This window comes from Macrobrachium nipponense, chromosome 8 (genome assembly GCF_015104395.2).
Source record: "Macrobrachium nipponense isolate FS-2020 chromosome 8, ASM1510439v2, whole genome shotgun sequence".
Taxonomy (NCBI): Eukaryota; Metazoa; Arthropoda; class Malacostraca; order Decapoda; family Palaemonidae; genus Macrobrachium; species Macrobrachium nipponense.
In genome coordinates, this window is record NC_087203.1 from 65,592,387 (window position 1) to 65,607,434 (window position 15,048).

A 15,048-nucleotide genomic window follows, 5' to 3' on the forward strand; every position below is an offset into this window, starting at 1 on the left:
AGTGGGGATTCTCCGTAACCTCCGTACGACTGTCGACATTCCTTCTCCTCTGGGCCTGGGAGCTTGGAAGAGGTCTAGGTCTGGGAGCGAGACAGAGCCGATCAGACGCACCCTCCACTACACTGGGGACACTTATGTCACTTTCCACATTCTTACCTTTAAGAGCTTGCATTTCAAGCTCCATCCTTCTTAATGCGGACTTCAAATTTGCAATCTCCGCAGCAGAACTTGCAACATCTGCTACGGGAGAGGTTGATACTGCATGTGAGGAAGCAATTAATTGGGGGTTAGTTATACTAACTGGCTCGTTAGAGCGAGATCTACTCATGCTTCTAGAGACAGCCTTTCTAACCCTATCTCTCTCTAGTTTCCTTAAGTAGGAATCTAGTCTTCCATCCTTCCTCATCCATATTGACACATTCATCACACGTGCATTCATATCCCCTACACTTCTTGCATACCTTGTGAGGATCTAACGACACTTTCGGTAGCCTCACCAAACAACCCTCATTCATACATCTTCTAACTTCGCAGCTAGAATCAGACATTTTTGAGCAAAATCCAAAAAACGTTCCACAAAAGCGTATGCCAAACCACAGATCCAAATACGTCACCAAAAAGACAGTCCAGAAGATCAACGGCGATGAAATACGAAAATCAAGTCAGGAGGTAACAACAACGATGTTATGGCTACCCGCGACAGAGAAAATCTGTCTTAGAAAATGGGAGGGTTCCTATTCCTGCCACCCAGCGGCAGTGGCGGTAGATCACCTGACCTACCTGTAGCGTGTGGCGCAAAATTCGAATTTCTGTCGGGGACGACGGAGTCTATAGCTAAGTATATATCTGCCAGGGAAGTTGAATGTATAAAAACACATATTCTTAGGACTTGGTATAAAGAGCATGACTGGAAGCAGGAAGATTTTGGACATACTCAACCATTTTGGTCACTGTATAAGATATATGTAGCTGAAGCTCTGGAGACAGATATGGCAACCACTGTAGTAAGGCGGCAAAGCATAGCTCCAGATGGAATAGTTCCAAGAGCCTGGTTTGTCCACAGGTACAGCAAGGGACACATATGATGAAAACACTGAAACCTTATCAGGGAAAGGGACTACATGATACCATTAGCACTTGCTATCAAAATGTTCTTAAAGAAGATATGTCAATGACCAGTCCAGCAGATAAAGATACATCACAAGCAGACATGGCTCCAAAAAAATTTAAGCTAAAAAGAAAGTTTGACTCTGACATGGTTCATCCTATTCCATATGCAAAGAAACCTCATATCTCAACCTTCAACTATTAAGTTAAAGAAGTTAATGAACCCAGTTGCCTGATTCAGAAAAGAAGAAGAGATATTGCATGGGCAATGTCATGTGAAATACTTGACGATACGCCAATGTGGTCCGGTTGGAATTCACGCATCACAGAAGATAAACTTCCATTCCAGATTGTTAGATACACGGAGAACTTACATCTACCCCCAACATGACTGGATGTGGTTGCTGAAACGATGAGACGTTCACAGACTGTTACATAGGAGTGTGGAGATACATACACGCTAGTGACCTACGATCTGGCAATCACAAAACCAGCAATGCAGATACAGGACCAAGAGTCTCCAAATATGATGATCTGTTTATATGCTATGGTGCTTTTCACATTATGATGGCTTATTTTGCTTCACTTGGACATTCCATAGATGAATCTGGAGGACCCCATATTCTTGTGGACACAGAGGTCTTGGCACTTGGATCGCTTCGAGGATTTCTTGGCGGAAAACACTTCAACCGCTGCAAACTACTACACCCACTGCTAGCTACAGCTTTCCAGGTATTGCATTCAAAGCTTTCTTAAAACCAATGAAGCAGTACCTGAAAACCTACAAAGAATGTTGCATACTTTGAACTCAGCTGCTGACATGGAGAATCTAGAAAGTACACCAACATATATAACCCTAATGGATGAATAAGAACACTTCGCAAACAAAACAAGATCTGGATGTCATGGAGCAACTGCAAGGTATATTGGATTCTGTATATTGATCTGGTGCATATATTTCTTCAGCTGAGTAGGGCCTGTTGTACTAGTGACCTGGAACTTTTCACCTACAGTCTTGAAAAAATGTGTTACATGTTCTTTGCAACAAATCACCACAACTATGCACATTAAGCCTAATAACTATTGAAGATTCACACCCAGGTTTGCAACAAGTACTTGAAAATGGTGGTCTCTCTATCAGGAGGTCAGCTAAACCCTTTTCAAAAAACCCTGTGGATATGACCTTGGAGCAAACTGTAAATGCTGATGCAGCATCACGACTGACAGGCATATCGGCTTTCTCACAATCATTCTCTGCCTGTCAAAAATGGATGGTGACAAAAACTGTAACAAGTGCAGTTGTTGGTGATCTATTGGAAAAATCAGGTGTAACAAAAACTAACAACACATCTCAGGAGCTGAAAGCCTATCGTATCAAACGAGATATAACAATGACCTTCAAAAACTAGTAAGAGGAGTAGAAGACACACAGAATCCGTTTGGAGAAGCTCTGAGTGATGAAAACTTGTACTGTATAAGCACTGGGAAAGCAGCAGCAGACGATGTAAAAGGAGACCTCATTCACTGTATGGACAAAGGGAAGGAGTGGTGTGATAAGTTTACCAGCGAGTGCTTTGCAGATCCCAACAGGTTTGAAAAACCAATTCCTAGACATAAAGTAAAAAATTTTACTTATGTGGCAAGGATATGAAGATTAAGGAAGTTCAAGGGACAAGAGATATATTTGGTAGACTGTTGTTCCTAGCTTTAAATGAGAAGTTAGATCTTTGTAAAATCTTGAAATTTCCTTTAACACCAGCACCAATGTCACTAGCACATACTGATGGAACTGTTATGAAAAGCAACAAATCCAAATTGATGCATATACTATAGGGAAATGTTACAAGTGTTTCACCTACATCTGTGGATGCTTGTGTGGTGGATGGAATGTTCATAATAGTCATTGGAGTATAGCAACCACCTATGGTGCGATTGCAATGGACATCATGGTAAATCTCTGTAGAAGAGCAAAGCATGTGGATTTTGTGTGTGAAACCTATGAAAGTCCTTAATCCAGGACACAGAACGTGGAAGGCGTGGAAACCTTGAAGGTGAAATCAGCATCATTGTACAGGGCCCTGAGCAACATCAGCCAAAGGACTTTCAACAAGCATTGAGAAATAACCTTAAGAAATCATTACTGCACTTTCTGGTGAAGGAATGAGAAGTTGATAGCTATGCCTCTGTTTTGCACAGTCATGAAATATATTTTGGACTGGAAAAGGAGTGCCACCTTGACAAAGAGGTTGATGGTCATGTAATGTGTGAAAAAGTTGGGGATCTTGAGTGTTGTCACGAGGAGGCCAACTTACGTACGTAATATGTTGCATCTTCAGAATACTGAAAGATCATATGCTGGTGCCAATGTAATTGCGAGATGTAATGACATATTCTTGTGATCCTACTTTATCATGTCCATAACACAGAGCTACATATATGGATGGATGTAGGGCAAAAGAAACCTGTGTATGGCTCTTCCTAGGCTGCACGCATTCACAGGTTGTGATTTCACAGCATCATTTCTGAGGAAAGGAAAGATTAAACCATATGCCATAGTTGAATCCTTCAAGGAATTTCAAGACACGTTTGCCAAACTCGGAACAGAATCACAGGACAGTGTTGAAGCCATCTCAAAAGAGTTGGAGAAATTTGTCTGTTCTCTCTATGGAAAACCAAAATTAGATTCAGTAGATGAAGTGCAGTATTTAATTTTCAATGATAAATACAAGCCAAAGGATGACAAACAACCACTTCAAAATATCAAAGGATTTAATGCTGGTGGACTTCCTCCTTGCCAATCAGTACAGGCAGTCCCCGGGTTATGACAGGGGTTCCGTCCTTGAGACACGTTGTAAGCTGAAAATCGCCGTAAGCCGGAACATCATCAAAAATCCTAAGAAAACCTTACTTTTAATGCTTTGGATGCATTAAAAACTATGTAAACTGCATTCTTATTGCATTTTTCATAAAAAAAACTTCAAATATTGATTATTTTGCATTTTGCCACATGAGCGTTGTAGGCATCATAACCCTGGAACATGCATCATAACCCTGGAAATAATTTCTGATGAATTGAAAAGCACCTTAACCTCGGAATGTTGTAAGCCGAACCCGTCGTAACCCAGGGACTGCCTATACTGAAACAGAAAATTCTTTGTTCAAACTATGTATGTTGCATTAATATGGAAAAAGGTTAACACACCCATCCCAACAATGCTCAAGCCTGAAGATAGTGGATGGCAAATTAAAAATGGTACAAACACTTTACTTTGGTTTGAGGGAGAGCAGATACCAAAAGAAATCTGTCATCGGATTGATGACAAAAAGACGTTGGATCCAGGGAGTGAAGAAAGTGAAATTGAGGAACTTTCTTCTGGAGACTCGGAATATGACAATGACTGAGTTATGTTCTTTTGGTTAACAGTATACTTACTCTATTCACATTTATAAATACTCTTTAATTCAAACAGTAGGTTATTCATCATGTTGGTTAACTCTTCTCATGTAAGTCAAGTTCCATTAAATTATCTTTTACATCAGACGACTTAAAATGACCTCATGAGGAGATCTTAGCTTTAAGGGTCAATTTTGGACATAGATAATTAATTAAAAAGTTATAAAATGTTGTTACTATAATGACAGAATAGGAAAGGTATCATTAATAGATGACAGTTCCGCCTCAAGTTGTCACATTTGGTCGGAACTCTGTCCCAGCTGTCATGATGGTAAATGGTGTCTTACAGGGCCATGTCCCACCAGGGACTTGTAAGCTGCCCATTTTTGGATTCTGCACACTTTTTTACCATTCTCGGTTAGTTCAAAGGGGCTTAGCTCTTGTACTACTGGGGAAGGACGATTTACTTCCTCTATCACTCCTTTGTCTAGAATCTTCACTTCCTCCCACAGAGCTAAGAACCTTGGTGAATTGTAAGGGTACATCTGACCGAGCAATGGACTGTTCAAGAGAGGGGGAGGAAGTCGAACGGTAGCAGATATCCCACCCGTAGAGCATCTACTACCCACTTCTCCACCCCATAGTCTTGCCAATTGGCCCACTGGCCCGCAAGGCATCCCCCTACCCATGGCAACAGAGGGGGAGAGGCGCCCGTACTATTGACGGCCACCTCTCCCTCTTCCTCTAGCTTCCCTCCCTGACTTGAAGGAAGGGGACTGAAAGGGAGGACGTTTGCCAGCCTTAGCCTGAGATGAGGCCTAAGGGATCCTAGCCGAAGCAGAGCCCATATGGGGTTTGACTGGAGAGGATCTCCTTACCTATCTCTGAGGAGGAGGAAGAGGGGGACGACGTAAACGTGCCTCTGACTTCGACACAGCTTGGTGAACCAATCTGTCCTTGGTATCAGCTCTTCGTCTATCAATCGTGTTCTCCAATTCTGTCCTAGGGAAGAGGAACTGAGACTCCAAGAGATGCCCACTTCGCAGTGCTGACAAGGACTCAAGAGTTCACTAGGCAGCCACCTTGGATAATGCTGCATCTCTCCTAGCTAGAAGAAGATTAGCCCAAAGGTTAGCACTAAGGTGGGACAAATAGGAGAGGAGTGACTTACCCCCAGACTGCAATAGCCTAGCAAGGGAAGACACACTAACTAACCCCTCCGCCAACCTACCAGACGCGATTCTGGCTATCGCTGTTGACCACAAGTCTAACCAGGAGACTGTCTGAAAAATGGAAGACGCTGTAGATTCCATAGCCAGAGTTTCCCGAGACGACAGAGAAGGGCTTTCAGATCTAACCTGCTCCAAGGTTAAACCAAGTCTGAGACGAATAACATATGGGTTAAGCTGACGAAGCATCAGATGGACTGAATTTGTTGAATAAGATTTCCTATATCGCGTGAGAGTCGGAGGAATAAACTTAGATTACCCCCTTAAACGAAGAGAGCCATCCCGATTTGACACCAATATTTTCACATGTTGTAAGACGGACTGAGCATGGCCTGACAGAGGAAGTTCAAAAGATCGTGGGTCATGGCTGGATCCCACTAAGACCTCCAAACATGTAGGTGTAATAGACGATTGAGTGCAAGTCCTACATTCCAGGTTGTTGAACCCACGAATGAGTTCAACCACTTCCAAAAAGGAAGACAAACTACGTACTGACTTTCTCCCTCCTCCTGCTCCAGTTTAGGAGACCGGCAACGAGAAGAAATTGGTTTGATCAAAGATTCTCTAGAGGGTCTAACTTCAAGCCCAGAAAGACATCCCTCACTCTCGAAGAACCAGCTATACAAGGTTGCTGGCTGTCCACCAACATAGACACCAAGGACCGATCCCTACTCAAACTCCTTCCAGATTCGTGTAATAAACCAGAAACACCATCAACGAAGCAATCACATACATGTACGTTAGGCGAAATGTGTACACATTTGCGTGAGGGACAGCGTACATGATCTTGTGACGATACATGAGCGCGTCCATCAGACATCGAACGTGCCCTGTCACGAGACACCAAACGAGAACGAAGCGCCTCAGGGAAAAGCATCCTCCCAGGAGAATGAGTAACTTGTCCTTGGATTACTTCTTTGTCCTGTAGCATCTCCACTTCTGCAACCTTAGATTTCTTGATTGGAGCCGAGGAAGAGGCTGTGGGAGCCATTTCAACCACATCCACGCGTACACGCAGGCCAGATCTTCCATCGTGTACAGATGATGAAGGCTCAACACTCCTACCATCACAAACACATCCAAGAGTAGGTACGTGAGCGTGATTAGATGACGATGTAGGGATATTAGCCTGAACAGAGGTGACTTTGTCAAGCAGAGACGAGGAGGAAGACTCCTCCTGCAGGAAACCTTGCCAGAATCTCGAACGTTAGTCCGAGATGTAGGGGCAGGAGAAGAGATTCTCTTGGTAGGACGATCACAAACGAGAGGAGAAACACAGACACAAGAAGGCAAACCACTCCCTCTGATCGGAAAAGGAGAAATCACACAGTTCTTAATTCTCCGTCTGATGCGATGACGACGAATTGATGAAAAGTGAGACGAATATGAAGACGAAGACGAAGAAGAGACTTCCTCTCCACGAGATCTCTTCGCAGAAGGGGGAGGCGAGGCGAGGCCTTCCGCTTCTGCAAAGTCTCCTTCACAGCAAACGCTGATAACTTCTCTTTCAAAACAGAGTCCAGCCGTTTGAAGACCGCCTGAAACTAGGCCTCTTGACGGATCAGCAAGCGCAGAAGATGGTGTCATAACAGGCAACGATGACATCACAGCGACGGGAGGGTGAGTGGCTGCTACTACTGACGTCATGGACTGAGAGGATCCTGGGAGTGACGTCATGCTCTCAATATGACCAGAGCTAGTCGAGGGCCTCACTAGCGGAGTCAACTCACAAGATGGCTGCCTGCGCAACCCAGCATAGGGGGAGGCGGGATAACAACATTTTGGAAGACTCCGAATAGTAAAGGCAAGATTGTGATGAGGAAGCCTCCCCACCTTCAGGAAGAGCATTGGATCCCGAAGGAGAAGAGGTAACATTACACAAAACATCAGCCTGTGGCACTCCCAATACTTCCATCACTAATCAATGGATGAAAAGGAAGGAGACACAGGAACAACAGAATTAGCTACAAACAAAGAAGAGGGAGCCGACGACTCGTTACACATAGGAGAAGCAAAGCCTTCCCAAGAAGGAAGAGAAGAAACTCTCCAGTGCTCCCTCTTCCTGTAAAACAGCTTCCACTGAGCCTTAGGCCAGGCAAAACACTCCGGACAAGGATTCGTTATAGTATAAAAATGAGCTCTGCACCTACTGCAAGTGTTGTGCGGGTCCGTTACCACAGACGCTAAAAACCTTCAAGCAAAGAAATCCTTGGACGCCTGGACACACATCCTGGCGAAGACGAGTAGTTTCAGAGGAAGTCATAATCCTAAACACAAACACTAAATCACACTGGAAAGAAAGAACACTGGCAAAACACAACTGGCTTGGAGGGAGTGCAAAGCGTAGGCGTCTACTCTCCAAGGCGGTTAGGAAAAGACTGGGTATCACGGGGTGAGACGCGGTCTTCAACCAGATCTCACCTGGTACACGCAGGCATTGCCAGATCTCGCAGATTCCTTGCTTACAATCTCTGATTGTATTAACTGGTTTACTAGCTGCACTTGGAAACATCCTATTGTTAAGACCAAAAGTTTGTATTGCATATGAACAGAATTGCACTTATTTAAACTGATTTCCTTTTCTTTTTCTTGTAGCATTCTTGCATGCTATGCTAGGCTTCTTAAATTTTTGTCAATATGCTTTTATTAGTTGTATTTTTGGAGGTCTGGAATGGATTAATCCAATTCCCATTATTTCTTATGGGAAAAAGTGTGCTTGGTTCAAGGACAGCCTTCAGGAAAGGCCTAATTCCTAACTGATGTATGACTAATTATGGTACCTATCCTTAGCTCAAATATACAGATTTACTAATGCCAATAAAATGTTGAAAGAATAAAAAATAAATACATAATAAAATATAAAATTTATATTGATCCATGCACAAAATGCTCAGCAAATGGTTTAGATAGCTAAATAAATTACTAAAAACCAATTCAATTTTACCAAAGGACAATTTACCCATTATCAATCATTCATGAAAGCATATTGATACCTATATTTAAAGGTAAAGGTGATGTCCAGGAATGCAGTAATTATAGAGGTATAAAACTAATGTCTCACACGTTAAAGATTTTGGAAAGAATAATAGATAGCAGGCTGAGAGAGGAAGTTAGAATAGGGAAGGAACAGTTAGGATTTATGAAGGGAAGCGGCATAACGGATGGAATATTTTGCATAAGGCAGCTAATGGAGAAATTCCGAGAAAAACACCGAGACCTGCATCTGGTATTCATAGACCTTGAAAAGGCCTATGACAGAGTGCCAAGGCAAGAAATATGGAGATGTTTGAGGGAGAAGATGGTGCCGGAAAAGTATGTCAGAATTATTCAGGAGATGTACAGGAATGTGTATACTAGAGTGAGGAGTAGTGTTGGAGAGACAAGTGGATTTGAGATAGGAGTTGGATTACACCAGGGGTCAGCACTTAGCCCATTCATCTTCAACATCGTGATGGATGTAATGACCAGGGATGTTAGAGAAGCAGTGCCATGGTGCATATTATACGCGGATGACATTGTGTTGTGTTCAGAGGGGAAGGAGGAGTTGGAGGGGAGGTTGGAGAGGTGGAGAGCAGCACTTGAGGAGAGAGGAATGAGAATAAGCAGATCAAAAACCGAATAAATGTGTTCTAGTATTACTGAGGACGGTGGAAGTAGCATAAGATTGGGTGGGGAAGAAATAAAGAAAGTACAGAAGTTCAAGTACTTAGGGTCCATATTAGAGGATAGTGGACCAAGAGGTGAGACACCGAATTCAGGCAGGATGGAATTACTGGAGGTCTGCATCAGGGGCCCTCTGTGACAAAAAGGTCCCTCTGAAATTGAAAGGAAAGTTCCATAGGACGGTGGTCACACCAGCAATGTTATATGGAACAGAAACAGCAAGTATGAGGAAAACAGAGAAGATGGATGTAGCAGAAATGAGAATGTTGAGATGGATGTCGGAAGTAACAAGGGAAGATAGGATTAGAAATGAGTATATAAGAGGATCGACAAAGGTAGCTGAAATATCGAAGAAAATACAGGAAGGAAGGCTTCGATGGTATGGACACCTGTTACGAAGGGAGGAACGTCATGTTGGAAGACATACAATGGAAATGGAAGTGCGGGGTAGAAGGAAGAAGGGAAAACCAAGAAAGAGATGGTGTGATTGTGTAGGGGAAGATATGGAATTGAAAGGTATATATGAGAACGAGGCACAGGACAGAAATCGATGGAGACGACTCATTCGCAATGGCGACCCCATATAAAAATGGGTTTAAGCTAGGAAGAAGAAGATCAATCATTCATGAAATATCAAGCAAAGTAATAAGATCTGAGGTATAAACACTGTACATACATATATCTTTACCAAAACATGTCAGTAACAGAAATGAATAATGTCTATCAGCTCTTTAACTTCCTGCTAGAGATGCACAAAGACATATAAGCAGAAAGGTAAAACCTCTCTTTCTTGTTTAGCCCTCATTTAAACACTTATAACAACCTCTCTTAAATTAGTGCTTATTTTAGCAGATTATGTGCAATTTCTACATAATAATCTTGTAAGGAAGCAAAACTAACATTAGTGTACATAAACATTTAATAAAGCAGGACACATGAATGAATTCCTACATTTCAAATGAAGTTGATTGGCAATAAAATCATGGAATAAAATGAAAGAAACACATGAAACTGGAAATTTAATATTCTTCAGGTTCACACCAACCAAATATATATATGGTGTTGGATAACCCTTGTTATCTAAATAACTCATGAAAAGCTCCATGCCCTGAAGCTCAACATTTTAGTCATTAAGCAATATACTACACCTGAACATTTACTGTAGCAAGATTCTATATATCTCAAGTCTCAAAGACCTTATGACATATGGGCTTATCACTTCGTGCCTCTCTTAATGCTTTTTGAAGAAGTTTTTCCCTGCCCCTCAATTCACTAGGAATATCATTATTTGTTCCTTTCATACGCTTATTTTTACCCCTCCTCATCGTCCAAGAATCAATACAGTGATCCCAGTACATTTTTTCCTCTTCTCCGGAGAGTAGTATCATCCGACTCCACAATCCTGCTTTCAGATAAGCCGATGCAGCTTCACTAGATGTAAAACGGACGTAGACATCTTTTTCAACTGCACTTGTTTCTACATAAGCCACTCCCCCTCCGCCCCCTTCTCGTATTGCATCATGTAGTTTTTTTGGATCCTGGGGGGGCTCTTCAAAGCTAATTTTTATGACAACATTTGGTATAAACTTTGGCATTCCTTTGCTCTGTACCCTTGTAGGTCTATCCTCAATAGCTGGAACATATTTTCGTTTCTGTAAATCCCACTTTAAGGTTTCCATATACCTCTTTTGCATATTTAGGTACTCATTCCTTAATCGTGTCCATTCTTGCTTAGACATCACTTTCAGAGAAATGCCTCCCAAACATTCTCCCTTTTCCTTTCTATTTCGTTTTCGCTTCTTTTTCTTTGGCTTGGTCTTTGAAGGGACAGACTCCTCAACAGACATATTTTGTTTTTTTCCTGAATCATGGGATGGAGGAATGTTGCCTTCAGCAATTGCTTTCTGTTTTTTTGACTTCTCACAGTTTCCTTCATCAGCAAGTGGTCTTTTTACCTGTGGGAAACAAGCACTTTTCTCTTCAGTCCCCTCTTCCCCAAGTTCTTTTACTGCTTCTGTACTTCTCCTTACTTCATGTATAACATTTTCTATATCAGAAATTTCCACTTTTTTCCCACAATCTTCAGTCTTTTCCCCAACTTCCAGAACTTTCTCTTCAACTTTTGTCTCACAGCTAATAGGTACATTTTTATCCTCTGTCATATTATTACCTATAAAACTACTTGCCATGTCACTTGACTCTGAAGATTCTGTCTTTGTCTTCTTTGAGACAGCTATGATGTCACTATCATCCTTTTCTCCTTCATTTCCTTCAGTTTCCTCTCTCTTTCGTTTACCACTAATATTTTCCTCAATAGTCTTCTTATACTCAACTTCTTTACTACTACTATCATCAGTCCCTTCCATCATCACAGCAATACCAGATTCAGTTCCATTCTCGGATTCCTTAACTCCTCCAAAACCAGGCTGGACACCAGATTCCACTTGGTCAATATCATCAGCTCCAGCTTTCTCATGAGTAAAAATACTTTGCAGTTTGGATGGCTCCGTATTAACAGGAATCTTGCAACCAACAGCACCAAAACACTTTAATGCAATGTTTGCCATTTCAGGAGTCTCAAATTCAACAAATGCAAAACCCTTTGGCCTCCCTGTGCTCCTAAACCTAGGGAATGATATGTAATCAATCGTTCCATATTTCGCAAAAACTTCATGAACCCATTCATGATCTACATGCGATGGAATATTTTCTACATAAATAGTACATAATGTCTCATTTTCTTTATTATTGACTGGTATACTTCTTTTCACCTTGCTCCCATCACCAGACAATTCCAAAATTGGAGACTTCTCAACAGCTTTTTTTAAAAGATTGATATCATCTGTAAATGAACGGATTCTGTTGAATCGGAAAAAAATGTCAAGGTCAATGTACGGACTCTTCTCTAACAGTTCATTCATAAACTTATCCTTGCTAAGGTTTGCTGCACTAAAATAAAATTCCATCTGGACCCTCAGCTTATTGATGATATGCTTTTTGCGATGTCTTGCTCCTTTCTTGGTATCCTCCTCTGTATCCTCCATTTCAAAGTCTGATTGTTTCTTGTCATCAATTCTGCTTTGTGGTTCCTCCATTTCTAATTCTTGTTAATTAGGCGCCAGCCAACTTGGATTCATTTACTCAAACTGCAGACAAGAAGGAAGGAACGTTGTTGTAAAGTGTTCGCGAAACACGACCAGCACTTAAGCTTAAAAAACCAAAGTAAAAAAATAAATAAATAAAAATGCTTTAATCACTAATATATAAACCTACACTACTCAAAACCAGCCTTCTAACAGAAACTTTGAAATGGAGTCTATGCTGGAGACTGGCATAAGCTTTCATTTAATTACCAATAATTATATTGCTCAAGACAAAGATATGAGAGAGAGAGAGAGAGAGAGAGAGAGAGAGAGAGAGAGAGAGAGAGAGAGAGAGAGAGAGAGAGAGAGAGAGAGAGAGAGAGAGAGATTGTATACATTAATGAGTAGAGCTTTAATTGCAAATATATTATCAAACAATACAAGTTTTTAAGGAAATTTGTATTTATCCCATGTATACAATATACAGCCTTTGATGTAAGAGCATTCCTCAGTCTAAGCTGGAATAGGTAGTAGTTGGGTGGGGTGTGGAGTGGGACCTCACTCATTTTTCCTTTAGCATTAGGACTATGCAGAATGAGTGAGGTGGGATTATTAGAGAAGGCCTTGATTTGAATACCTTGGAAAAATAAGTGACTTTAATCTGTGATTTGTTCCTTCTGGAATACAAACCATCGCCTTTTGTGTTGAAGACTTACTCCTTAGGTAGGAGGATATTCTCTCAAATGACAGGCAAGTTTAATCTCCACCCAGAAATAACATGCTCCTGGCCACAAGCCCTGTAACCCTATACAGTGGGAACCTCGGTTTTCGTACGTAATCCATTCCAAAATGTCTCATGAAGTCCGAAATGTACAAAATCCAAAACAATAATCCCCATAATGAATACTAATGTAAAACCAATTAATGCATTCTATACACCCAAAATTAATAACAAAAACCACATTTTAGAGAGAATACAGTTTTAATTAAGAAAACAATGAGAAATTAATATAAACTACTAATGAAATGGATGAATAAACATTTAACATCTCTTACCTTTATGGAAGACTTTTGTTAACGTATGGAAGACGGAAAGGAGGGGAAAGGGAGGAGCAGGGCATTGGCAATAAATATGTTGGAGACATGGATTACATCATCTTTGTTAGGATAATAATTCTCCACAAAATTTTTTACATCACTCCACCTTGTGAACGTCCTTAATCACCGACCTGTTCGCTTTCTGAATTTTTCAAACCAGCCTCGCCTGGCCTTAAATTCACTAACAGCAGCACTTGTTGTAGGCACATTGAATAAAAAAGCACAAAAACACAAAAGCAGAATGAGTCACAAGATAACACAGGATCCTTTGTTTGGGTGCTTGATAAAGGGTCTGGTCACAAGGTGGGCCCTGGAAGAAGTGTTCCCAGATTTTAAAAATATAAGGATATGTATGAAACCAGTCAAAATTTCGCCGGTAAAAGTCTACAAAAACTGAATCGTACGAAAACCTGGGTGCACAAAATCCGAGGTTTGACTGTAAAATCTAGCATAAGGATGCATGAATGAAAAGCCAAAGAGACAAGTGTGTGTTATGGTTGACCTTTTACTAGAGAAAACTTTGTAGAACCAACCATTGCCCTAAAGACAAAGTACCAAGGTCAAAAGGCTGCTAGTATCCGAGTCAATTACAAATGAATGAGTAACAGATGATTGCTTTATCAACCCAAGATCCGCGTTAAAAATTGGTAGGGGAGGGAGTCGCACTTTATGAACTAAAGCTCCAAGACAGAAGGTCCAATTTGTGGGGCCTACCTGCATCTGACTGAACTGACTGCTGACCAGCAGAGAAAAGGAGGAACCCATTCAACCACCAGGCTTATGCTATTTAAGACTAAAGCACAATGCAAGGCCTCTCCCTAAGGCTCTTCAGTATCTAAGACTGTGGAGAGTCCATTTACTTTGGAGGTCTAGGCAATAGAGGTGGGCAAGACTGTCCTATGAATACTGAGATCTCTACTGAAGAAGAGAGGTCCATGCACTTCAGTTGGAAGAAAGTTTAGGCAGAGCAAAAGCTTCATTGCACAGAATGAGAGGAGTATGTCACCATGTACGTTTACAAGTAAATCCCCAATTTGTTGCGGACTACCTCTAACCACAAGGACATCCCGTCTCAAATACCAACCATTCCCTGGTACTGTAGACCCCCCGTATTCGTGGGGGATGGGTACCAGACCTCCCCACGAATAGCTAAAATCCGCACATACTTAAAACCCCTCTAAAAAGGCTTAGAGTTCTCTATTTTGATAGTTAAAACACAAAAAAACCTAAAAAAATGCTTATACCCAAGTTTTTAAATAGTTTCATCACAAAAGTGCCTTTAGTCACAAATATGATATGAAAATACAGTAATTTGTGAATATTTCACAGTGAAAAATACCATGAATAGGTGAATTTTCCATGAATGATGGGTATATATGGACCATAAAAAAAATCCGCGAATAGCAGGGGTTGACTGTACACTGTATTCGAGGGTCCCTCAATTAGAAGACCTAGTATACCCAGAAACCACTTG

The 15,048-nt window shown here is 41.3% G+C and overlaps 2 protein-coding genes across 3 annotated transcripts in view; both read right to left on the reverse strand.

Moving 5' to 3' along the window:
- The window catches only part of LOC135222814 (mitochondrial import inner membrane translocase subunit Tim8 A-like), a 316,936-nt gene that overhangs the window by 20,767 nt on the left and 281,121 nt on the right, over positions 1-15,048 (reverse strand). The window lies entirely within an intron of this gene.
- Positions 10,295-15,048, reverse strand: part of LOC135222810 (la-related protein 7-like) — an 80,102-nt gene continuing 75,348 nt past the window's right edge. For both annotated transcript variants that reach the window (XM_064261114.1, XM_064261113.1), the window contains one exon: positions 10,295-12,539. In XM_064261114.1, the coding sequence (XP_064117184.1) occupies positions 10,575-12,488 (1,914 nt within the window). In that variant the 5' untranslated portion in view covers positions 12,489-12,539 and the 3' untranslated portion in view covers positions 10,295-10,574. The remainder of the gene's footprint in view (positions 12,540-15,048) is intronic.